The sequence below is a fragment of the Pan paniscus genome, chromosome 5 (assembly GCF_029289425.2).
Source record: "Pan paniscus chromosome 5, NHGRI_mPanPan1-v2.0_pri, whole genome shotgun sequence".
Lineage (NCBI taxonomy): Eukaryota > Metazoa > Chordata > Mammalia > Primates > Hominidae > Pan > Pan paniscus.
This window is the reverse complement of record NC_073254.2, coordinates 93,420,604-93,446,116: the sequence shown is the minus strand read 5'-3', so window position 1 is coordinate 93,446,116 and position 25,513 is coordinate 93,420,604. Positions and strand designations below refer to the sequence as shown.

Here is a 25,513-nt window from a genome sequence, read left to right as displayed (position 1 = left end):
GAGAGACTCGGGCAGGAAGATCACTGGAGCCCTGGGGTTCAAGACCAGTCCTGGCAACATAGTGAGACTCCCATCTCTACAAAAAAAAATAATAAATTAGCCAGGGGTGGTGACACATGCCTGTGGTCCCAGCTACACAGGAGGCTGAGGCAGGAAGATCACTTGGGTCCAGGTGGTCGAGGCTACAGCGAGCTGTGATCATGCCACTGCATTCCAGCCTAAGAAAGAGGGCGAGAACTTGTCTCAAAAATAAAAAAATAAACAATTTAAGGGTATAAACATAAATACTAATAAAAACAATATAACCATTAAATCTGGAAAATAAAGAAAGTTGGGGGAGAAAAGGAAATGAAAGTAAAACTAATTTAGTAATTGTTACTTGAGGGAAGTCAGTGAGCATATTATATTATATATAAAATCATAGCTTTTAAGGTAACCATCGGAACAAACCCACAAACTTAAAAAAAAAAAAGCATGGCCTCCAAAAGCAAAGCAAACACAGATTAAGTTTTTTTTTTAAAAAAAAGGTACAGAGGAACAGTGTGTATAATATGCTACGATTTTGTGAAAACAACAAAAAATACATATACATATGCATGAAGACATGTACATATGCCTAGGTAGAAAGACCACACAACAAATTAACAAAGCAAATGCTCCTGAGAAAGAAAACTGGCTGGTTGAGGGGACAAAGTGAAGGAGACAGACTATCTTTTTTTTTTCTATTGAGACAGACTCTTGCTCTCTCACCCAGGCTGGAGTGCAGTAGCAAGATCTCGGCTCACTGCAACCTCCATCTCCCAGGTTCAAGTGATTCTCCTGCCTTAGCCTCCTGAGTAGCTGGGACTACAGGCGTGAGCCATCATGCCTGGCTAATTTTTGTATTTTTAGTAGAGACGAGTTTCGCCATGTTGGCCAGACTGGTCTCAAACTCCTGACCTCAGGTGATCCACCTGCCTTGGCCTTCCAAAGTGCTGGGATTATAGGTGTGAGCCATAATCACATAATGCCCATAATGCCCAGCTAAGACAGACTATCTTTTCACTCTATAGGCTTTTTGTAGCCTTTAAGTTGTTGGCACTAAGTATGTATTTCCCAATCAAGAAAATTAATAAATCTATAATAAAAATGAAAATGGGAATTAAGATATGTATTTTAAAAGATGACACTCCTGGGCCACGCGCAGTGGCTCATGCCTGTAATCCCAGCACTTTGGGAGGCCGAGGTGGGTGGACCACAAGGTCAGGAGATCGAGAACATCCTGGCTAACACAGTGAAACCCCATCTCTACTAAAAATACAAAAAAGTAGCCAGGCATGGTGGCACGTGCCTGTAGTCCCAGCTACTCGAGAGGCTGAGGCAGGAGAATCGCTTGAACCTGGGGGGCAGAGGTTGCAGTAAGCCGAGATCACGCCATTGCACTCCAGCCTGGGCTACACAGTGAGACTCTGTCTCAAAAATAAATAAAAAGAAAAAATAAAAATAAATAAATAAAATAAAATAAAATAAAAGATGACACTCCCTGGCACAGCCTCTCTTACCATTTTGTACCCAGAACGCTAGTGGGTAGCCATATTATTCTCTTAGGTGGAAAACTGATTCTTCTGAGAACTAACAGACATTGATATTTGAGAATTCACCAAACCAAAAAGCTGGTTCAAATCTTTTCTTTTTTTTTGAGACGGAGTTTTGCTCGTTACCAGGCTGGAGTGCAGTAGCACTATCACGGCTTACCACAACCTGCACCTCCAGGGTTCAAGTGGTTCTCCTGCCTCAGCCTCCCGAGTGGCTAGGATTACAGGCATGTGCCACCACACCTGGGTAATTTTGTATTTTTAGTAGAGACGGGGTTTCTCCATGTTGGTCAGGCTGGTCTTGAACTCCCAACCTCAGGTGATCCACCCACCTCGGCCTCCTAAAGTGCTGGGATTACCGGCGTGAGCCACCGTGTCCAGCAGTTCAAGTCTTAATCACCACCAGAATCAGCCAGGCAATAAAATTAACTGTGCACACACAAATCTTCCAGTTAGTGTTTTAGCGCCTTATTTATTTATTTAGAGATGGAGTCTCACTCTTGTCGCCCAGGCTGGAGTGCAGTGGCACGATCTCGGCTCACTGCAACCTCCGCCTCCTGGGTTCAAGCGATTCTCTTGCCTCAGCCTCCTGAGTAGCTGGGATTACAGGTGCATGCCACCACGCCCAGCTAATTTTTTTATTTTTAGTAGAGACAGGTTCACCATGTTGGCCAGGCTAGTCTCAAACTCCTGACCTCAGTGATCCGCCCGCCTCAGCCTCCCAAAGTGCTGGGATTACAGGCGTGAGCCACCATGCCCGACCTAATGCCTCATTTAAAAATGTAACAGGCTGGGCATGGCAGCTCATGCCTGTAATCCCAACACTTTGGGTGGTTGAGGTGGGAGGATCACTTGAGCCTAGGAGTTCAAGACCAGTCTAGGCAACACAGGGAAGCAACATAGGGAGATCCCACGTCTCCAAAAAAATTGAAAATAAGCTGGGTGTGGTGGTGTACACCTATAGTCCCAGCTACTTGGGAGGTTGAGGTGGGAGGATCACCTCTGGGAGGTGGAGGCTACAGTGAGCGATTATAGTGCCACTGCACTCCATCCTGGGTGACAGAGTAAGACCCTGTCTCCAAAACCAAAAACGCAAAGAAGTCAACAGAAAACCAAAGTTCGCTAGATACTTAAAGGAAGTTGTGTACATGAAAGAGAGCAGCCCAAACACATAAACAGAACTAAAAAATCTGGAGAAGGCCAGGTGTGGTGGCTCACGCCTATAATACCAGCACTTTGGGAGGTGGAGGTAGGCGGATCACTTGAGGTCAGGAGTTCAAGACCAGCCTGGCCAACATGGTAAAACCCTGTCTCCACTAAAAACACAAAAATTAGCTGGGCGTGGTTGCTGCTGTCTGTAATCCCAGCTACTCATGAGGCTGAGGCAGGAGAATTGCTTGAACCTGGGAGATGGAGGTTGCAGTGACCCAAGATCGTACCACTGCACTCTAGCCTGGGTGACAGAGTGAGACTCTGTCTCAAAATAAATACATAAAATAAAGCAATTATTAACTCAAGGCAAAACCAAGTATATGAAAGGGACAAACATAATACACTTCCATGCAGTAAACAATACTTAGTCAATAATGTAAATACTATCAACCAAAAATTACGGTATAATTATATCAGAAGGAGAGAGGGAAGGAAAATTGGACATTAAAGAGAATTACCATAATAATAAGTTAATAGGCTGGGCACAGTGCTCATGCCTGTAATCCCAGCATTTTCAGACGCTGAGGTGGGCGGATCGCTTGAGGTCAGGAGTTCAAGACCAGCCTGACCAACATGGTGAAACCCTGTCTCTACTAAAAATACAAAAAATTAGCCGGGCATGGTGGCAGTCGCCTGTAACCCCAGCTACTTGGGAGGCTGAGGCAGGAGAATTGCTTGAACCTGGGAGGGGAACGTTGCAGTGAGCCAAGATGGTACCACTGCACTCCAGCCTAGGCAACAGAGCCAGACTCTGTCTCAAAAAATGTTAATAGATGGCTGGGTGCGGTGGCTCACAGCTGTAATCCCAGCACTCTGGGAGGGCGAGGCGGATGGATCACAAGGTCAGGAGAACAAGACCATCCTGGCCAACGTGGTGAAACCCCATCTCTACTAAAAATACAAAAATTAGCTGGGCATGGTGGTACGTGCCTGTAGTCCCAGCTACTCAGGAGGCTGAGGCAGGAGAATCGCTTGAACCCGGGAGGCGCAGGTTGCGGTGAGCCGATATTGCACCACTGCATTCCAGCCTGGCACAGAGTGAGACTCCGTCTCAAAAACAAACAAAAAAAAAAGTTAATAGATAATGTCTAGAACTGTAAATTAGGAAGTAAAAAGATAAGCCTGCTATTTAGAAATATGGAAGTATATACAATAAGTGACAACTAAAAAAGCTGAAGTGTCTGTCTCCAGGGAAGGAGATGGTTGTTTTCCCATATAAATTTCTAAATTTCTTTTATATTTATTTATTTATTTATTTATTTATTTATTTTGAGACAGAGTTTCGCTCTTGTTGCCCAGGCTGGAGAGCAATGGTGTGATCTCGGCTCACCACAACCTCCGCCTCCTGGGTTCAAGTGATTCTCTGGCCTCAGCCTCCTGAGTAGCTGGGATTTCAAGCATGCGCCACCACACCTGGCTAATTTTCTATTTTTAGTAGAGATGTGTTTCTCCATGTTGTTCAGGCTGGTCTTGAACTCCCAACCTCAGGCGATCTGCCTGCCTTGGCCTCCCAAAGTGTTGGGATTACAGGTGTGAGCCACTACACCCAAACTTATTTTTTATTTTTTTTTGACACAGGGTCTCACTCTGTTGCCCAGGCTGGAGTGCAGTGGCATAATCACAGCTCACTGAAGTCTCAACCTCCTGGGCTCAAGCAATCCTCCCACTTCAGCTTATTGAGTAGCTGAAACTACAGGCACCTGCTACCACACCGACTAATTTTTGTATTTTTTTGTAGACATGAGGTTTTGCCATCTTGCCGAGGCTGGTCTCAAACTCTGGGGCTCAAGCAATCCACCTACCTCGGCCTCCCAAAGTGCTAGGATTACGGGCATGAGCCACCATGCCGAGACCCTTTTAATATTTTAAGAAAAAATTATATGCATGAGTTATTTTGATAAAAAACATACATAACTCTTTTACATAAAAAAATATAAGCTGTTAAAATATGAATTTTTTAAAAAATTAAAGTCAGAACCAGAAAAAACAGAAATTACAATAGAAAGATGGGGAGAGAGGGAGACATAAATATGCAGATTATAAAGTTCTACACTAAGATGGAACATGGTACTGATGAGCCTAGAATTTGACTGAGCATCATAAATGCCAAGATGAAAAGAGAAACGTATTTATTTATATAGTTTTCCTCATCCAGGTAGAGAAAATGCAACAAGTTCCTTGAATAAGCAACATATCTCCACACTTTGCTCTAAAATAAATTTCTCATATGGAATTTGATATGCTGTTATCATACACCATCTATAACCAATACGTACCCAAAACAACCCCACTGACACGGCATTTCCCAGTGTGTTCAGGCTCTGGTTCTGTAAGAATAAGATCTTCTACAGCTCCCTCCTGAACAGTAAGCAGTGGTGTATTCAAGATTTCTTTCTGTCAAAAGAAAATGCCAGTTGAAACATGGTAATGAAACAATCACCATAATCTTTCCTGTGCTCATGCCCTATTCTTACCTGCATGTTCTGTTTATAGAGTTTCCTATCAATCTGAGCTCTCAGACCCCACACAGCTGGTCCCTTACGCCGGTTTAATACTTTATAATGTACACCAGACTGGTCACAGATGCGAGAACACAGGCCATCCAAGGCATCTACTTCCCTCATTAAATGTCCCTTTCCGATGCCACCAAAGGAAGGATTACATGACATCTGACCTAAAGATAATAGACATAAACAAAATAAATATATGAGCACCTTGCATATAGTGATTACTTAATAAGGAAATATTTATACAGGTGACTATAATCATCTCATATGATAAAAAATAGAAAACGTGAAAGATATACTACAAAGAAAATCCCAAAGACCCAATGGGATGCAAAAGTGTCCAGGGCAACCTGGATGACAAACCACTTCCTGAACTTCCTTTTGTTTTTTTTAAGATGGAGTCTCACTCTGTCACCCAGGCTGGAGTGCAGTGGTACAATCTCGGCTCACTGCAACCTCTGCCTCCTGGGTTCAAGCGATTCTCCTGCCTCAGCATCCTGAGTAGCTGGGATTACAGGTGTCCGGCACCACGCCTGGCTAATTTTTGTATTTTTGGTAGAGACGAGTTTCACCATGTCGACCAGGCTGGTCTCAAACTCCTGACCTCAGGTGATCTGCCCACCTCGGCCTCCCAGAGTGCTGGGATTACAGCCGTGAGCCACCGTGCCCGGCCTGAACTTTCTTTTGAATCTCTTCCTTGATGCATATTTTTACTGTTTCACTAGGTTGCCTTTTCCTTTCAAACATGTAATCCTTACCCGATGAAACCTTTCTAAACCAAGTATACTTGGTTTTTAAATTTATTTGTTCTTTTTTGATACAGCACCAGAGGAATCTACCAAATCAAGCACACTTGTAAGAAGCCCCTAGTCCTTCAACATAAATAAGGACAAAAATAAATAAATAAATAAAAAACAGGGCCGGGTGTGGTGGCTCACGCCTGTAATCCTAGCACTTTGGGAGGCCAAAGAGGGTGGATTGCTGGAGCTCAGGAGTTTGAGACCATCCTGGGCGACACGGTGAAACCCCGTCTCTACTAAAATACAAAAAAATAGCCAGGCATGGCAGTTTGCACCTGTAATCCCAGCTACTTGGGAGGCTGAGGCAAAAGAATCGCTTGAATCTGGGAGGCTGAGGTTGCACTGAGCTGAGATGGCACCATCGCACTCCACCCTGGGTGAAAACAGTGACTCCATCTCAAAAAGAAAAAAAAAAAAGAAAAAAGAAAAAACAAAGAAGCCCCTTGGCACTGGTTCAGTTACAACCAATTATGTCTTCCATAAATGCCATCTGGTATCTCCTTTTTGCACTTACTTTGCAGAATTAAATATAATTAAATTACAAATTTCTTGTGAGTGAAGACCACATTTTATACCTTTCCCTTACATTTACCCAGTCTTACCTGGAGGTCTAAACCCATGTGGTTACCTCAAAAGTTTTTGTGGGAGGTGGAGGGATGGGCAAATTATGTCAATATCCACATATCCACTGCCACCACATCAAGAATCAAGACCTCCAAAAGTTGTTTTTTTGTTTTTTTTGTTTTTTTTTTTTTGAGACAGAGTTTCGCTCTTGTTGCCCAGGCTGGAGTGCAATGGCACGGTCTCAGCTCACTGCAACCTCCACCTCCCGAGTTCAAGTGATTCTCCTGCCTCAGCCTCCCGAGTAGCTGGGATTACAGGCATATGCCACCACGCCTGGCTAATTTTCTTTTTTTTTTTTTTTTAGTATTTATTGATCATTCTTGGGTGTTTAATTTTCTATTTTTAATAGAGACAGGGTTCCTCCATGTTGGTCAGGCTGGTCTCGAACTTCCGACATCAGGTGATTTGCCCGCCTTTGCCTCCCAAACTGCTGGGATTACAGGCATGAGCCACCATGCCCAGACAAGACCTCCACAAGTTTTAATGGTCTCCACAGGGAGACTGGATAGCACTGTGATTATGAGCATGAAGTGTCATTATGAGGAGTGTGTGTGAAAGAGATATCTGGCTCAATTTCTAGACCTACCACTTATGAGCTCTGTGATCATGGCAAGTTACCTAACATACCTTAGTCTCTCTACTATAAAAACAGGAATGACAGCTGTGGTAGATTATTTTCCTCCTTCTTCCTTTGAAATAGAAGACTCCTGGGCTCCCCAAATGCTGGGATTACAAGCGTGAGTAATCACCCCTGGCCTAGGTCTTTATTATTATTTTTTTAAAATATGGAACACTTCACAAATTTGTGCATCATCCTTGTGCAGGGGCTATGCTAATCCCTATATCATTCCAACTTTAGTTTATGTTGTTGCCAAAGCAAGCACTAGGTCTTTATTTTTTAAAAATATAAACAACAGGCCAGGTGTGGTGGCTCACACCTGTAATCCCAGCACTTTGGGAGGCTGACACGGGTGGATCACCTGAAGTCAGGAGTTGGGGACCAGCCTGGCCAACATGATGAAACCCCATCTCTACTAAAAATACAAAAAATTAGCTGGGCGTGGTGGCGGACTCCTCTAATCCCAGCCACTTGGGAGGCTGAGGCAGGAAATCGCTTGAACCCGGGAGGTGGAGGTTGCAGTGAGCCAAGATCGTGCCACTGCATTCTAGCCTGGTCAACAACAGCAAAACTCTGTCTCAAAAATGAAAGAGAAGAAAAGAAAAGAAAAGAAAAGAAAAGAAAAGAAAAGAAAAGAAAAGAAAAGAAAAAACCCACTTGAATGTATGATGAGAAAAGTATAATCTTTGAGGAAATCATATAGCCTCCTCTCCCCCACCCACAAAACCGCAGTTAATAGTACATATTTCTTCACAGTTATGAGCTGAATGGTTATTTTAAAGAAGAATTTCAGGAATAAATAAGTGATTTATTCACAACTTTTACAAAACAAGTAAATATTCTAATTACTGCTCGCTCCTAAGCAAAAGGAAGGAGGAAAGACAAAAGTATACATAATTTACAAGTTGATGTTTTAGCTAGTATCTATCATGATGCTACAGAACGGCCATCCAACCATTATCCATTAGAGCAAAAAAAGTACTGTCCAGTACTAAACACAAAATCCAGGGACGACAACCCAGAAGGAATATAGGATGCAAAAGGTAGCATGGCGCTGGGCACGGCGGCTCATGCCTGTAATCCCAGCATTTTGGGAGGCCGAGGCGGGCGGATCACAAGGTCAGGAGATCGAGACCATCCTGGCTAACATGGTGAAACCCCGACTCTACTAAAAATACAAAGAAAAAAAAAATTAGCCGGGCGTGGTGGTGGGTGCCTGTAATCCCAGCTACTCGGGAGGCTGAGGCAGGAGAATGGCATTAACCCGGAAGGCGGAGCTTGCAGTGAGCCGAGATGGCGCCACTGCACTTGAGCCTGGGTGACAGTGCAAGACTCTGTCTCAAAAAAAAAAAAAAAAAAAAAAAGGTAGCATGGTTCTTCCAAAGGGCATCACAAAATCTTGACAGAAACACAAAGATCAGGCTGGGCAGAGTACTGAGCACCTGCAATCCCAGCTACTGGTTAGGCAGAGGCAGGAAAAGTTCTTGAGTCCAGAAAGCGGAGCCTGTAATGTGTAACGATCGTGCCTATGAGTAGTCACTGCACTCCAGCCTGGGCAACATGGCGAGACCCTGTCTCTAAAAAAATGTTTTTAAATAAAAACACAAGAACGGTTTAATAAAGGATTTTTTATTTTATTAATATTATCATTATTTTGAGACGGAGTTTTGCTCTTTTGCCCAGGCTGGAGTGAAGTGGCGCAATCTCGGCTCACTGCAACCTCTGCCCCCGGGTTCAAGCGATTCTCCTGCCTCAGACTCCCGAGTAGCTGGGATTATAGGCGCCCGCCACCATGCCCGGCTAATTTTTGTATTTTTAGTAGAGACGGGGTTTCGCCGTGTTGGCCAAGCTGGTCTCAAACTCCTGACCTCAGGTGATCCACCTGCCTTGGCATCCCAAAGTGCTGGGATTAAAGAAGTGAGCCACTGCACCTGGCCATAAACCATTGTTAATAATGCTAATTCAGCCTTTATCTGGAGTAACATAGTAGAAGGTAAACGCAGCAATGAACTAAGAAGCTACCAGCGAGTATTCTTGAAGTCTCTCCCTTTCCCAAGGCACTGACCCCGAACCCCAACCTCCTACAACGGACGACTGTCAGCAGCAGCATAATCTATGGTTCGCAGAATAGACTAATATAGAGTTCTGGCCTGGCCCGCCTGATCCTTGCGAGACACTGATCGAGGCTAAAACCACAGAAGCTAGGATTCTCACTAGCTTTGAGGAAGGGAAGAGGTCCCCCGCTTCAGACTGGGGGAGGCGGGAAGGAAGCAGCCTGCGTCCTACGCCAAGTTCCACAGCACCCGCGCTCCTCACCGATCGTGTCCACGCGGTGAGTGAGGAGCAGAGTCCGAGAGCCGCACCGAGCAGCGGCGGTGGCTGCCTCAGTCCCGGCATGTCCTCCACCAATGACTATCACGTCGAAGTGCGGAGTCCGGGGCGCCGCGCTGTCACTGCTCAACCGTGCCAACGGAAATTGCTGCTTGGTGAAAGAAGCCGCGACCCAACGGCCACAGCCTCGGAAGTAGAACATGCTGGGAGAAAAATCTATCTGACTTTGAAGCTGACACGAGTGACGGTCAAAAAAACTTACGCAACAAGAGACAATCTGCAGGGCGCGGCCATCTTGCTTTAATATCACGGCGTAGGACGTCTACGTCCAGCGTCGCCGCTGATTGGCGGTTTGGAGCTACTTTCCTGGTGAGGGAGATGGGTGGTCGCACGGATGGCCGGTTGTGCATTTTCTTTCCTAGTTCGTGCGGGCTTTTTTTTTTTTTTTTTTAATTAATTAATTTATTATTATTATTTTTTTTGAGACAGAGTCTCGCTCTGTTGCCCAGGCTGGAATGCAGTGGCGCGATTTCGGCTCACTGCAAGCTCCGCCTCCCGGGTTCGCGCCATTCTCCTGCCTTAGCCTCCGAGTAGCTGGGGCTACAGGCGCCCGCCACTTCGCCCGGCTAATTTTTTGTATTTTTAGTAGAGACTGGGTTTCACCGTATTAGCCAGGATGTTCTCGATTTCCTGACCTCGTGATCCGCCCGTGCGGGCTTTTTTTGATTTCCTGTGGTTCTGGGTTGGGAGCTCCTACTAAAGGTCATCTTTTGTACTTTCTTAGGCCCTGCAGTCCTTATCGCCAGGTGGCCACCTACGATCAATGAATTTGATCACTTTGCCTTATCAGATCTTTGTGATCTGACAATCTGATACACTGTCACCTTCTGTTTGTCTATAAAAACTAAGGGCTGAAAATAAGAATAGATTCGGGCCGGGCGCGGTGGCTCACGCCTGTATTCCCAGCACTCTGGGAGGCCGAAGCAGGTGGATCACAAGGTCAGGAGATGGAGACCATCCTGGCCAACATGGTGAAACCCCATCGCTACTAAAAAAAAAAAAAAAAAAAAAAATTAGCCGGGAGTGGTGGCATGCACCTGTAATCCCAGCTACTCAGGAGACTGAGGCAGGAGAATCGCTTGAACCTGGGAGGCCGAGGTTGCAGTGAGCCAAGATTGTGCCACTGCACTCCAGCCTGGGCGACAGAGCAAGACTCTGTCTCAAAAAAAAAAGAAAAAGAAAGAAAAGAAAAAGAATGGCTTCGAAAGGAGTTCAAATATATTTGTGGACTGAAAGATTCATGATGGTGCCTGGGCATGGTGGATCACGCCTGTAATCCTAGCACTTTGGGAGGCCGAGGGGGGCAGATTGCCTGAGCTCAGGAGTTCGAGACCAATCTGGGCAACATGGTGAAACCCCGTCTGTACTAAAATACAAAAAAAAAATTAGCCAGGTGTGGTGGCATGCACCTGTAGTCCCAGCTACTTGGGCGGCTGAGGCAGGAGAATTGCTTGAACCCGTAGGCAGAGGTTGCAGTGAGCCGAGATCGTGCCACTGCACTCCAGCCTGGCGACAAGAGTGAGACTCTGTCTCAAAAAAAAAAAAAAAAAAAGGAGAGAGATCCATGATGGCTAATTGGTTAATTAGAAGAATCGGTTGGTTGGAGGTTAAATGTCCAGCCTTTTGGAATTCACAGCCTTTCTCAATTCACAGCCTTTCTCAATTCACAGCCTTTCTCAGAAAGGAAACGTTTGACTGGAGAATAAAACAAGTGTGGTATTGCAGGATCTGGCCAGCAGCCCACAATGCAATGGGGCTCTTTCTTTGTTCCCAGGCGGATTGGCAGGTCGAGAAATAATAGACACACAGAAGATATTGAAAGCTGGGTCCAGGGGGGTCACTGCCTTCTGGTCCTGAGATGCTGCTAATACACTGGATATACCAGCATTTATTATTAAGTTTAGTGAGGGCAGGGGTAGGTTAGTGAGGGATTTAGGGTCATTTGATTATGAGGTGAGATGGTCACATGGGGATGAAGTAATTCTTATAACATCTGTATGCAGAAGTACAGTATACAGAGATAAGAATTTACAATGTAGTGTGTGCATCAGTAATTTCTAACAGAGCCTTAAAACAGAAACAGTCTTTCCATAACCTATGATTAGCAAGATATTAATCAGCAGTAACAGTTGCAGCAAAAGCTGGTTACAAACAATCCATAGAAACAGGATGTGAAGCTAGACAATCAGTTAGACCAGAAATTCTCAGAAGGGAGTATGCCTTAACCCTAAAAAGGCCTAGAAGAGCCGTGGCAAGATGAGGGCATTTATAGCCCTATCTTACCCATAGGGACAGGCGCCCCTCATGCGTCCGTTTAGAGGCTTTCCACAAGGGTTGCATTCCATTCCCAGAGCTATGAACATCTGCTTTTCTGGGATAGGAATCTTGGTGATGCACGTCCGTTCATAGGCTCTCTGCAGGGGGAAGCACATCACCCGCTGTTGGCTCATTCTGGCAGTCCAACCTGGCATTCTCTTTATACAATCCTGCATGCAACTTTGTATTTACAATAATCAGGAGCATTTCATCTTTTATTCCGTAGCAATAGTTTCAGGGGTCTCCCTACAGTGTGGCAGTTTTATTGTTCTAATTATAAAAAGTATTAAATACATAGGCCGGGAGTGGTGGCTCACACCTGTAATCCCAACACTTTGGGAGGCCAAGGTGGCGGATCACTTGAGTCCACCAGGAGTTTGAGACCAGCCTGGCCAATATGGCGAAACTCTATCTCTACTAAAAATAGAAAAATTAACCTGGCATGGTGCTGCATGCCTGTAGTCCCAGCTACTCAGGAGGCTGAGGCAGGAGAATTGCTTGAACCCAGGAGGCACAGGTTGCAGTGAGCCCAGATGGTGCCATTGCACTCAAGCCTGGGTGACTGAGACCCTTAAAACCCTTTTTTTGAGACCCTGTCTCAAAAAAACAAAACAAAAACCCTTAAATAAATTTAAAAAAGGGAAAAGTTTCTGGCCAGGCGCCGTGGCTCACGCCTGTAATCGCAGCACTTTGGGAGGCCGAGGCGGGTGGATCACTTGAGGTCAGCAGTTTGAGAGCAGCCTGGCCAACATAGTGAAACCCCGTCTCTACTAAAAATACGAAAAATTAGCCGGGCGTGGTGGCGGGCGTCTGTAATCCCAGCTACCCGGGAGGCTGAGGTAGGAGAATTGCTTGAACCCAGGAGGCGGAGGTTGCAGTGAGCCAAGATCGCACCATTGCACTTCGGCCTGGGTGACAAGAGCGAAATTCCGTCTCAAAAAAAAAAAAAAAAAAAAGAAAGAAGAAAAAGAAAAAAAAGAAAAGAAAAAGTTTCTGTGGCAGGGCACAGTGGCTCATGCCTACAATCCCAACACTTTGGGAGGTTGAGGAGGGAGAATCGCTTGAGTCTAGGAGTTCGAGACCAGCCTGGGCAACATAGTAAGACCTCCCCATGTATACAAAAAAATTAAAAAGAAAAGAAAAAGCTGGGCATGGTGTCCGCACCTGTAGTAACAGCTACTCAGGATGCTGAGGTGGGAGGATCGCTTGAGCCCTGGTGGCTGAGGTTGCAGTGAGCCGAGATTGCGCCCCCCTAACTCAAACCAAAATTAAATTTAAAAAAACTTTCACTTGAAAGAGAAAAGTTTCTCTGTCAATGTTTTCGTTTTGTTCTGTTTTGTTTTGTTTTGTTTTGTGATGGACTCTTTTTCTGTTGCCCAGGCTGGAGTGCAGTGGCGCGATCTCGGCTCACTGCAACCTCTGCCTCCCGGGTTCAAGCAGTTCTCTGTCTCCCGAGTAGATGGGACTACAGGCGCCACCAAGCCCTGCTAATTTTTTGTATTTTTAGTAGAGACGGGGTTTCACCATGTTGGCCAGGAAGGTCTCGATGTCTTGGCCTCGTGATCCGCCCGCCTCGGCCTCCCAAACTGCTGAGATTACAGGCGTGAGCCACCACGCCTGGCCTCTTTTTCTTTTTTGAGACAGAGTCTCGCTCTGTCGCCCAGGCTGGAGTGAAGTGGCACGTCTCGGCTCACTGCAACCTCCGCCTCCCGGGTTCAAGTGATTCTCCAGCCTCAGCCTCCCGAGTAGCTGGGATTACAGGTGCCTGCCACCACGCCCAGCTAATATTTGTATTTTTTAGTAGAGACGGGGTTTCTTTCGCCTTGTTGGCCAGGCTGGTCTTGAACTCCTGACCTCAGGTGATCCGCCCACCTCGGTCTCCCAGATTGCTGGGATTACAGGCGTGAGTCACTGTGCCCAGGCAACACACACACACACACACACACACACACACATATATATATATTTAATTATAAGAAAGACCAGGTCTTGCTGGGTTGCCCAGGCTGGTCTCAAACTCCTAAGCTCAAGCGACCCGCCTGCCTCGGCCTCTCGGATGCTGAGGTTACAGGCGTGAGCCACCGCGCCTGGCCCTACCTCATCTTCTTAAGACAGGGGCACGGATTGCCTGGAGAGTTAGAAACTTCGAGACTTTTGTAGCCTCAGGAAAGGCCGCGGCCAGCCTCTTCGCGGCATGGGCGTGGCTCCCAGCGACTTCCCAGCCTGGGGTTCCCCTTCGGGTCGCAGACTCTGTGTGCCCGCCAGTAGTGGTTGGTTTCCAACAGCTGCTGCTGGCTCTTCCTCTTGCGGCCTTTTCCTGAAACAGATTCTTCTTTCGGGGAACAGAAAGCGCCAGCCATGCAGCCTTGGCACGGAAAGGCCATGCAGAGAGCTTCCGAGGCCGGAGCCACTGCCCCCAAGGCTTCCGCGCGGAATGCCAGGGGCGCCCCGACGGATCCCAACGAGTCTCCGGCTGCCCCCGAGGCCGCCCTGCCTAAGGCGGGAAAGTTCGGCCCCGCCAGGAAGTCGGGATCCCGGCAGAAAAAGAGCGCCCCGGACACCCAGGAGAGGCCGGCCGTCCGCGCAACTGGGGCCCGCGCCAAAAAGGCCCCTCAGCGCGCCCAGGACACGCAGCCGTCTGACGCCACCAGCGCCCCTGGGGCAGAGGGGCTGGAGCCTCCTGCGGCTCGGGATCCGGCTCTTTCCAGGGCTGGTTCTTGCCGCCAGAGGGGCGCGCGCTGCTCTACGAAGCCAAGACCCCCGCCCGGGCCCTGGGACGTGCCCAGCCCCGGCCTGCCGGTCTCGGCCCCCATTCTCGTAAGGAGGGATGCGGCGCCTGGGGCTTCGAAGCTCCGGGCGGTTTTGGAGAAGTTGAAGCTCAGCCGCGATGATATCTCCACGGCGGCGGGGATGGTGAAAGGGGTTGTGGACCACCTGCTGCTCAGACTGAAGTGCGACTCCGCGTTCAGAGGCGTCGGGCTGCTGAACACCGGGAGCTACTATGAGCACGTGAAGGTGAGCTGCTTGGCGCCCTCCCGCCGAGCCCCGCTGCTCGGCCTTCCCCAATCCGCAGTCCCTACCTTCCCCGGGTCGCGCCCCTCACTTCCCTTCGGAAGTAACTTAGACTTTTGCATGTTTTTCGGTAGCCTAGTCTAAGTAAAACGACAAACCGTTCGTTTATTCATCTACACATCCAACGATCAGACAACCAACCGGTACTGATTGCTGGCTAATTTCAAGACACTGCTCCCGGGGGAATTCAAATGTATGCGTTCATTCATGCAAGCCGACATGTGTCGAGTTTCCGTAACAGGGCAGTGTTTGATGGTGTGGACCTGAGGTCCCAAGTCAGATATTGACTTGGATAATTTGAAGTGGTCTGTTAAAAATTCCACGTAGACTTTTTCCTATGAGGAAGACCTCTTACTCCATAGAAAAAAGATCTTCAGTTTCTCTCCCCCTCTTCCTCCCTGCCCCCTCTCCTGCTATCCCGTCTGACCCCAATTTCTTTTTTTTCTTTTTTCTTTTTTTTTTGAGGCGGAGTCTCGCTGCGTCCCCCAGGCTGGAGTGCAGTGGCGCGATCTCGGCTCACTGCAAGCTCCGCCTCCCGGGTTCACGCCATTCTCCTGCCTCAGCTTCCCGAGTAGCTGGGACTACAGGCGCCCGCCACCATGCCCGGCTAATTTTTTTTGTATTTTTAGTAGAGACGGTGTTTCACCGTGTTAGCCAGGATGGTCTCGATCTCCTGACCTCGTGATTCGCTCGTCTCGGCCTCCCAAAGTGCTGGGATTACAGGCGTGAGCTACCGTGCCCGGCCGTCTGTCCCCAATTTCTTACACAGAAATCATGGGAAGCTTACAGTATAATGTTAAACAAACAAGAATATCTCCTACAGATACTAAAACGCTTTCTAGATACACATTCCGTATAATTGCTTCGATGTGTGTATTACACAGCTCCATTTGCTTGTGGGTGATTGAGTCATTAATCATTCCTGTGTAAATTGAAAGTTTAGAAGCAGGTTCCTGACTGGAGCGTGTTTCTTGCCCAGCAAGAGATTTGTTTCTTTTTCTTTTTCTTTCTTTCTTTCTTTTTTTTTTTTTGAGACGGAGTTTCGCTCTTGTTACCCAGGCTGGAGTGCAATGGCGCGATCTCGGCTCACCTCAACCTCCGCCTCCCAGGTTCAAGCGATTCTCCTGTCTCAGCCTCCTGAGTAGATGGGATTACAAGCATGAGCCTCCACCCTGGCTAATTTTGTATTTTTAGTAGAGACGGGCTTTCTCCATGTTGGTCAGGCTGGTCTAGAACTCCCGACCTCAGGTGATCTGCCAGCCTCAGCCTCCCAAAGTGCTGGGATTACAGGTGTGAGCCACCGCGCCCGGCTTCTTTTCTCTTCTTTTTTCTCTTCTCTTCTCTTTTCTTCTCTCTGTCTCTCTGTCTCTCTCTTTTCCTCCCTCCCTCCCTCCCTCTCTTCCTCTCTCTCTCTCTCTCTTAATTTCGTTCTTTCTTTTCTTTCTTCTTTCTTCTTTTTTTGATGGAGTTTCACTCTTGTTGCCCAGGCTGTAGTGCAGTGATGCCATCTAGGTTTCACTGCAACCTCCGGCTTCCAGGTTCAAGCGATTCTCCTGCTTCAGCCTTCCAAATAGCAGGGATTACAGGTGCCTGCCCCCACTCCCGGCTAATTTATGTATTTTTAGTAGAGACGGGGTTTCACCATGTTGGCCAGGCTGGTCTCGAACTCTGACCTCAGATGATCCACCTGCCTCGGCCTCCCTAAGTGCTGGGATTACAGGCTTGAGCCACGGCACCCAGCCAAGACTGTGTCTTGAGCATGATTCTTTTTAATTAACTAATTTACTTTTCAGCATCAGATATGTCTCTGATTGAGCATGATTCTTATTACGTAAGTATCAATTCAGTTCAATTACTGTATATGGCGGGTCCAAAGGAAAAAGAAAGTTACTAGTTAGAATTAGAGAACAAGACATTCAGAAGACAGTCTCCATTCAGAACCACTTTGTGTGTGTGTGTGTGTGTGTGTGTGTGTGTGTGTGTGTGTTTGAGACAGAGTCTCACTCTGTCACCCAGGCTGGAGTGCAGTGGCGCGATCTCGGCTCACTGCAAGCCCTGCCTACTGGGTTCACACCATTCTCCTGCCTCAGCCTCCCAAGTAGCTGGGACTACAGGCGCCCGCCACCATGCCCAGCTAATTTTTGTATTTTTAGTAGAGACAGGGTTTCACCGTGTTAGCCAGGCTGGTCTCTATCTCCTGACCTCATGATCTTCCTGCCTTGGCCTCCCAAAGTGCTGGGATTACAGGTGGGAGCCACCATGCCCAGCCCAGAACCACTTTGTTTTTAAAAATTATGCCAATGAAAAGAAATCCAGTGAAATTTGTTTTATCTAAAACTTTTTCTTTTTTTCTTTTTCTTTTTTCTTTTTTTCTGGGGATGGAGTCTTGCTCTGTCACCCAGGGTGGAGTGCAGTGATGTGATCTTGGCTCACTGTAACCTCTGCCTCCCGGGTTCAAGTGAGTCTCCTGCCTCAGCCTCCAGAGTAACTGGGATTATAGGCGGGCGTCACCTCACCTGGCTAATTTTGTATTTTTAGTAGAGATAAGGTTTCAGCATGTTGGCCAGGCTGGTCTCGAACTCCTGACCTCAAGTGATCCACCTGTATCAGCCTTTCAAAGTGCTGGGATTACAGGCGTGAGCCACTACACCCAGCCTAAAACTTTTTCTATTACTGATTATGAGATATATGTGGGCCAGGTACAGTGGACTCATGCCTGTGATCCTAGCACCATGGGAGGCTGAGGCGGGAGTTTGAGTCCAGCCTGGACAACATAGTGAGACCCCAGCTCTACCAAAAATAAGTTAAAAATTAACTGGATGTGGTGGCACACACAGGTAGTCCCAGCTACCTGGGACTACAAATTCTAGGTAAAAAAAAATCTTGAAAATACGTGGGAAGTTTCTTGTAGAAATTCCCTGTAGAATTGTCAGTCCATATGTTCTTTTCATTCTAAGTGTTAATGTACTTTACTATTTATATAGTTTGGACTCAGTGAAAAGGTTACATAGAAATCAATTAATTGTAGTTTTTTTTGTTTGTTTGTTTTTGTTTTGTTTTGTTTTGTTTTGTTTTGTTTTGAGACAGAGTTTCACTCTTGTTGCCTGGGCTAGAGTACAATGGCGTGGGTGGCCTCAGCTCACTGCAACCTCTGCCTCCCAGGTTCAAGCGATTCTCCTGCCTCAGCCTCCCGAGTAGCTGGGATTACAGGAATGCACCACCATGCCTGGCTAATTTTTTGTGTTTTTAGTAGAGATGGGGTTTCTCCATGTTGGTAAGGCTGGTCTCAAACTCCTGACCTCAGGTGATCCACCCGTCTCAGCCTCCCAAAGTACTGGGATTACAGGCGTGAGCCACCGTGCCCGGCCAGTGGTTTTAAGTAATGGTATATTAACTGGTAAAGAAAAGGAACAAACTACAGCAACATGAACAGTGAAAATGAATTACATAAATAATGTTGAACAACAACAAAAAGAACGTAAAGGAATACATACAGCTGATGCAGCAAGACAAGGAAAATAAAGGCATAAGATGGGAAAAAGAGTGATGAAATCGTTCTGTGTAGATGACTTGATTGGCTTCATATATAAACTGTTGGAAATAATTAGTAAATTAGCAAAATTGCTGGTTGCAAAGTCAATAAACAAAAATAAAAATATTTCAATATACTAACAAGATTAAAAACAAAATGAAAATACCATTTAGAATATCATCAAAAATATCAAAGCTAGGTCCATTGGTGCATTCTGATAGTCCCAGCTATTTGGGAGGCCGAGGTGGGAGAATCACATCAAGTCAGGAGTTTGAGGCTGCAGTGCACTATGATCTATCTGTGAGTAGCCACTGTACTCCAGCCTAGAGACCCCATCTCTAAAAAATAAAAATTGAAAACTTTGGCCAGGCATGGTGGCTCACGCCTATAATCCCAGCACTTTGGGAGGTAGAGGCAGGCAGATCACTTGAGGTCAGGAGTTTGAGACCAGCCTGGTCAACATGGCAAAACCCTGTCTCTACTAAAAATACAAAAATTAGCTGGGCGTGTTGGTGCGCGCCTGTATTCCCAGCTACTTGGGAGGCTGAGGCAGGAGAATTGCTTGAGCCCAGGAAGCTGAGGTTGCAGTGAGCCAAGCTTGCTCCATTGCACTCCAGCCTCAGTGACAAGCGTGAAACTCTGTCTCCAAAAAAACAAAAAACTGAAAACTTGAAAAACAATTTAAAAATCAAATATTTAGGAATAAATATCACTAAAGATATTCAAAACTTAAAAACATGACTGGGTAAATTTGAAGAGGAAGTAATTGACAACTATGTCGTGTTCATTTTTCCTCAAATTGTTCTAGATTTAATGCAATCAGTTGAAATATGATCAGTTTTTTAAATTAAATTGACAAACTGATTAAAATATGTATTCATTTATTTTTTGAGATGGAGTCTCGCACTGTCGCCCAGGCTGGAGTGCAGTGGTACGATCTCGGCTCACTGCAACCTCCACCTCCCGGGTTCAAGCAAGTCTCCTGCCTCAGCCTCCTGAGTAGCTGGAACTACAGGTGCATGCCACCACACCTAGCTAATTTTCATATTTTTAATAGAGACGAGGTTCCACCATGTTGGCCAGGATGGTCTTGATCTCTTGACCTTGTGATTCGCCTGCCTCGTCCTCCCAAACTGCTGGGATTACAAGCGTGAGCCACCGCGCCTGGCCGAAAGGACGATTTTTTTTTCAATAAATAATGCTGGGTCAATTGGATATCTATGTAGGAAAAACATGAACCTTGATTCCCTACCACATATCATACACAAATTTTTTTTTTTTTTTTGAGATGGAGTCTTGCTCTGTTGCCCAGGCTGGAGTACAGTGACACTATTTTGGCTCACTGCAACATCTGCCTTCCAGGTTCAAGCAATTCTCCTGCTTCAGCCTCCTGAGTAGCTGGGATTACAGGCGCATGCCACTATGCCCGGCTAATTTTTGTATTTTTAGTAGAGACGGGGTTTCACCATGTTGGACCAGGCTGGTCTCAAACACCTGACCTCAGGTGAATCGCCCGCCTCGGCCTCCCAAAGTGCTGGGATTACAGGCATGAGCCACTGCACCTGGCCCCACAAAATTTAATTATAGGTGTGAGCCACTGCACTTGGCCTAAAATCATTTTTAGTTATAAAAATAATACTAGGTCATGGTAAAAAAAATTAATTCAGTGTAGAACCTACAAAATGAAACTGGTAATACTCTTCCACCTCCTGCCAGCTCCACTAGTCCCACTCCCAGAGGGTATATATAGACATTATGAATCTTGCTTTTTAAAGTTAAGTTTTAAGTGGAAATTTTTTAAAAAGTTCCAGTCACTTGGAAAATATTCATAAGCAAATATTTCAGTGCTATTTTTACTGTTTCTTAGATTTCTGCACCTAATGAATTTGATGTCATGTTTAAACTGGAAGTCCCCAGAATTCAACTAGAAGAATATTCCAACACTCGTGCATATTACTTTGTGAAATTTAAAAGAAATCCGAAAGAAAATCCTCTGAGTCAGTTTTTAGAAGGTGAAATATTATCAGCTTCTAAGATGCTGTCAAAGTTTAGGAAAATCATTAAGGAAGAAATTAACAACATTAAAGGTAAGACTTTTGCCTTTTGATTCTTAAAGGTTTAATTATACCTAGTAATTGCCAATGTACACTCCCATTCTCATGTTTCTTGACCTCTCTGCAGTAAGAAAAAGTGCAGTAGAGAGGTCAAGAAACATCAGTACAGGAGTGTACATTGGCAATTACTTATAATATGATTACAAGATTATAAAGTACAGAAGGGTAGAGGTCTTTATCTATTTGTTCTCTAATGAATCCTAAATAACTAGAACACCTACACATTAGATAATCAATGAATATTGATTAAATTAAATGATTAAATTAGATAAAATAATCAATGAATATTGATTAAATTGATGGATAAATGAATCTACACTCTCTGCCTAGGTATTTCATCCATTCCCAATGCCACCTATATGATGATGACTCCCAAATGTTTGCTTGCAGCCCAAATGTATCCTTTGCACTCCAAACCTATATCCAGCTACATACTTAACATATCCACTTTGATGTTGATGTAACACAGGAATCTATAACCAAACATATCCAAAGCGAATAAACATAACTTAATTCATATACCAAATTATGTTTTGCCTCAGTCCTTCCCATCTCAGAAAATGGCACAATCAATCCACCCAGACACACCATCCAGAAACCTGGGAACCATCTTAATTTAATCCTCTCTGTTACCCCCTATGCTTAATCCAGATGCAAGTGCTGCTACAGCTTGGACCTGTCTGCTGCTTCAATCCCAGCACCCTACTCCCACCCCACCTAAGCTGCCACCATCTTTTACCTGAACTATTACATCATTTTCCTTTCTAATCTCCCTATTTGCCTTCTTATAATATCTGTCCTTAGAAGCCAGAGTAAATGTTTTAAAATACAAAGCCAGTCATTACTCTCTGATGAAAACCTGGCTTCTCAATGATCAGATAATAAAATCTGGTGCCAGGCGCAGTGGCTCACACCTGTAATCCCAGCACTTTGGGAGGCTGAGGTGCGTGGATCACCTGAGCTCAGGAGTTTGAGACCAGCCTGGCCAACATGGAGAAACCCCATCTCTACTAAAAATACAAAAATTAGCCGGATGTGGTGGCACATGTCTGTAATCTCAGCTACTTGGGAGACTGAGGCAGGAGAATTGCTTCAACCTGGGAGGCAGAGGTTGCAGTAAGCCGAGATCGGGCCATTGCACTCTAGCCTGAGTGACAAGAGCGAAACTCCATCTCAAAATAAAATAAAATTAAATTAAATTAAATTAAAATCTGGCCAGGCGCAGTGGCTCACACCTGTAATCCCAGCACTTTGGGAAGCTGAGGTAGGTGTATCACGAGGTCAGGAGTTCAAGACCAGCCTGGCTAAGATGGTGAAACCCCATCTATACTAAAAATACAAAAATTAGCCAGGCGTGGTGGTGGATGCCTGTAATCCCAGCTACTTGGGAGGCTGAGGCAGGAGAATCGCTTGAACCCGGGAGGTGGAGGTTGCAGTGAGCAGAGATCGTGCCACTGCACTCCAGCCCGGGCGACAGAGCAAGACTCCGTCTCAAAAATAAAATGAAATCTAAACTCCTTTTCAGGGTCTACAAGTCAGTACAGAATCTGGTCCCTGGCTGCCTCTTCAGCTTCATTTCATGTAACTTCATCTTTTCCGCAAGAGCCTCTTTTTGTTCCTAGATCTTTCCAAGCTCTATTTTTCTACCTCAGGGCTTGGCTCCACCACCCCATTCCACCCTAATTGCTATCACTTTTCCCAGTTTATTCCCTTCAGAGCACTCACTGCAATTTGTGTTGTATGTTATTACGCTATTAGATTAAGAGCTTTATCTTGCAAGCACAGACGTACAATTAATAACAAATGGAAAAAATGATTATCTTGTATACTAGAAAGTAGTAAGTGCTGTTGTGAAGAAGTACAGCAAAGTGAGAGGGATCAGGAATGTGGGAGATGGAGGTGGGGAGGAAGTTGCAATGTTAAGTAGAGTGGTAAGAAGAGAATTCCATTAGAGTTTGGGAAGAGCCAGGCGCCGTGGCTCACGCCTGTAATCCCAACACTTTGGGAGGCCGAGGCGGGTGGATCACGAGGTCAGGAGTTCAAGACCAGCCTGGCCAAGATGGTGAAACCCCGTCTCAACTAAAAATACAAAAAACTAGCCGGGCGTGGTGGCGGGTGCCTGTAATCCCAGCTACTTGGGAGGCTGAGGCAGAGAATTGCTTGAACCCAGGAGGCGGAGGTTGCAGTGAGCTGAGACCGCGCCACTGAACTCCAGCCTGGGCGACAGAGTGAGACCCTGTCTCAGAAAAAAAAAAAAAGAAAAAGTTTGGGAAGAAGAGAATGAGCAAAAGGAGACTATGAGTGTTTTGTAGAAGGAGCGGTCACTGTTTGGAATGCTACTGACATCCAGAAATCCAATGGATTTGTTCTTTGTTCTTGTGGGGTTGACAAGAGAAATGTCAGTGGGGTGATGGACACAGAGTGAAAAGGCAGGGTTGCAGTGGAGATAACATGTGTAGGCCACTCTAGAAAGTTCTGTCTGGGCTAACTGTGGTGTCTCAGCACTTTGGGAGGCCAAGGCAGAAGGATTGCTTGAGCCCAGGAGTTCAAGACCAGCCTGGGCAACAAAGTGAGAGTCCATCTCTACAAAAAAAAATTTTAGGCCGGGTATGGTGGCTCATGCCTGTAATCCCAGCACTTTGGGAGGCCGAGGTGGGGGGATCACAAGGTCAGGAGTTCAAGACCAGCCTGGCCAAGATGATGAAACCCCGTCTGTACTAAAAATACAAAAATTAGCCAGGCGTGGTGGCAGACGCCTATAATCATAGCTACTCAGGAAGTTGAGGCAAAAGAATTGCTTGAGCCTGGGAGACAGAGGTTGCAGTGAGCTGAGATTGCGCCACTGCACTCCAGCCTGGGCGACAGAGCAAGACTGTCTCAGAAAAAAAAAAAAGAAAGAAAAAAGAAAAAAACATTTTTTTAATTAGCCAGGAGTGGTGGCATGTGCCTGTGGTCCCAGCTACATACGATGCTGAGGCAAGAGGATTGCTTGAACCTAGGAGGTTGAGGCTGCAGTGAGCCATGTTCACGCTACTGCACTCCAGCCTGGGTGACAGAACGGGACCCTGTCTCAAAAAAAAAAAAAAAAAAAAGTTTGGGCTGGAAGGAAACAGAAAGATGGGTGAGTATGGAGAGGAGGAAGATGTGGGGTGAAAGGAGAGGTATACCCTATAACCCTTTGTATGAATTTCAGAATAATCTAGCAGGGAGGGAGAGATGGCTGATGTAGGAGAGGAAATAGTTGAAGAGCATGGTACTTGAGAAGTTGAGAAGGAAGGGATCCAGAGACTATGGGCAGAGGTGGCCTTTGAAAGGTAGATGGAGGGCCAGGCACAGTGGCTCACACTTGTAACCCCAGCACTTTGGGAGGCCAAGGTAGGCAGATCATTTGAGCTCAAGAGTTCAAGACCAGCCTGGCCAACATGGTGAAACCCTGTCTCTACTAAAAATACAAAAATTAGCCAGGTGTGGTGGTGCATGCCTGTAATCCCAGCGACTCAGGAGGTTGAGGCAGGAGAATCACTTGAAGCTGGGAGGTGGAGTTTGCAGTGAGCTGATATCACACCACTGCACTGCATCCAGCCTGGGCTACAGAGCAAGACTTTGTCTCAAAAAAAGTAAGGTAGATGGACACTTACTTCCTCAGTGGTAACAGGAGAGGTGGCCAGGTTTGGGTAACAGGTGGCCAGGTTTGCAGATTTTTCTAGCATTTTCTCCTTTGTGCTCTACTTCGTCACTGTGGAAGTCTTATCTGAGAGTAGTAGTCTTTACTGCTTATAAACCCCCAACTGCCAAAGCCATCTAAATTTCTGACCATAGCCACCCACCCAGCAGCCATCTCCACCTGAGTGTCCCACAGGTATCTAGAGCTCATTGTATCTCATGAAGTTCAGCTTGGCCCAATCTTTCTTCTTCCTGCTTATTCTATTTTGAGGAATGGAACCAACATCAGCCATTAGGCCTAGGAAGGCCAAGATCCTGGGATGGCATCCCAAGGCTCCTACTTTCCTCCTCACATCGTAGACTCAACTCGTGACCACTTATGTTGATTTGGACTTCTTTAGTTGCTCTCACTTCTTCCCCGTGTCTTGATGCTCACTACCTCTGTGCTGCCATGGCACCCAGCCTCTGTGCCAGGCTGTTGCTGTGGTCTTTTTGCTGCCTGTCTCTTCCCTCTTGCCCATCTGGCCTCTTCTCTAGGCTTCCCTCCATTCTGCCATCTATAATTTGTAATGAAAATTTAACCAGGCACAGTGGCACATGCCTGTAATCCCAGCTACTCAGGAAGCTGAGGCAGGAGGATCAATTGAACCCGGGAGGCAGAAGTTGCGGTGAGCCGAGATCGTGCCACTGCACTCCAGCCTGGGCAACAAGACAACAAGAGTGAAACTCTGTCTCAAAAAAAAAAAGAAAAAAGAAAAGAAAAGAAAAAGAAGAAAATTTAATCACAGCACTCTTAAACCTCAAAGTCTACAGAGACCTCTTCATCATATATGCCCCACACCATCTTGACAATGCCTCCCAATGGGAGATATCAGTAATTATTGTGTTTTTTGTTTTTTTTTTTTTTCCTTTTTTGAGACAGAGTCTTAATCTGTCGCCCAGGCTGGAGTGCAGTCTTGTGATCTCGGCTCACTGCAACCTCCGCCTCCTGGGTTCAAGCGATTCTCATGCCTCAGCCTCCCAAGTAGCTGGGATTACAGGCATTCGCCACCATGCCTGGCTAATTTTTGTATTTTTAGTAGAGATGGG

General features: G+C 46.0%; 2 protein-coding genes and 1 non-coding gene across 9 annotated transcripts in view; 1 reads left to right on the top strand and 2 right to left on the bottom strand.

The window, feature by feature from the left end:
- The window catches only part of MTO1 (mitochondrial tRNA translation optimization 1), a 42,084-nt gene extending 31,863 nt beyond the window's left edge, over positions 1-10,221 (bottom strand). For 3 of the 6 annotated variants that reach the window (XM_003809526.5, XM_055113878.2, XM_008961757.4), the window contains exons 1-3: positions 9,653-10,059; positions 5,261-5,460; positions 5,063-5,180 (exon numbers count right to left, since the gene is read on the bottom strand). In XM_003809526.5, the coding sequence (XP_003809574.1) occupies positions 5,063-5,180; positions 5,261-5,460; positions 9,653-9,869 (535 nt within the window). In that variant the 5' untranslated portion in view covers positions 9,870-10,059. Of the gene's footprint in view, positions 1-120; positions 219-5,062; positions 5,181-5,260; positions 5,461-9,652 lie in introns of those variants that run through there. The other 3 variants (XM_008961755.4, XM_003809525.5, XM_034962382.3) reach the window with 3 other exon arrangements.
- On the bottom strand, positions 7,497-7,599 carry LOC112440190 (U6 spliceosomal RNA). Its single transcript, XR_003028377.4, has one exon. It is a non-coding gene; the product is annotated as a U6 spliceosomal RNA (small nuclear RNA).
- A 585-nt stretch (positions 10,222-10,806) lies between the features above and the next one.
- The window catches only part of CGAS (cyclic GMP-AMP synthase), a 30,827-nt gene continuing 16,120 nt past the window's right edge, over positions 10,807-25,513 (top strand). For both annotated transcript variants that reach the window (XM_034962380.3, XM_034962379.3), the window contains exons 1-2: positions 10,807-15,058; positions 20,515-20,734. In XM_034962380.3, coding sequence (XP_034818271.3) covers positions 14,402-15,058; positions 20,515-20,734 — 877 coding nt within the window. In that variant the 5' untranslated portion in view covers positions 10,807-14,401. The remainder of the gene's footprint in view (positions 15,059-20,514; positions 20,735-25,513) is intronic.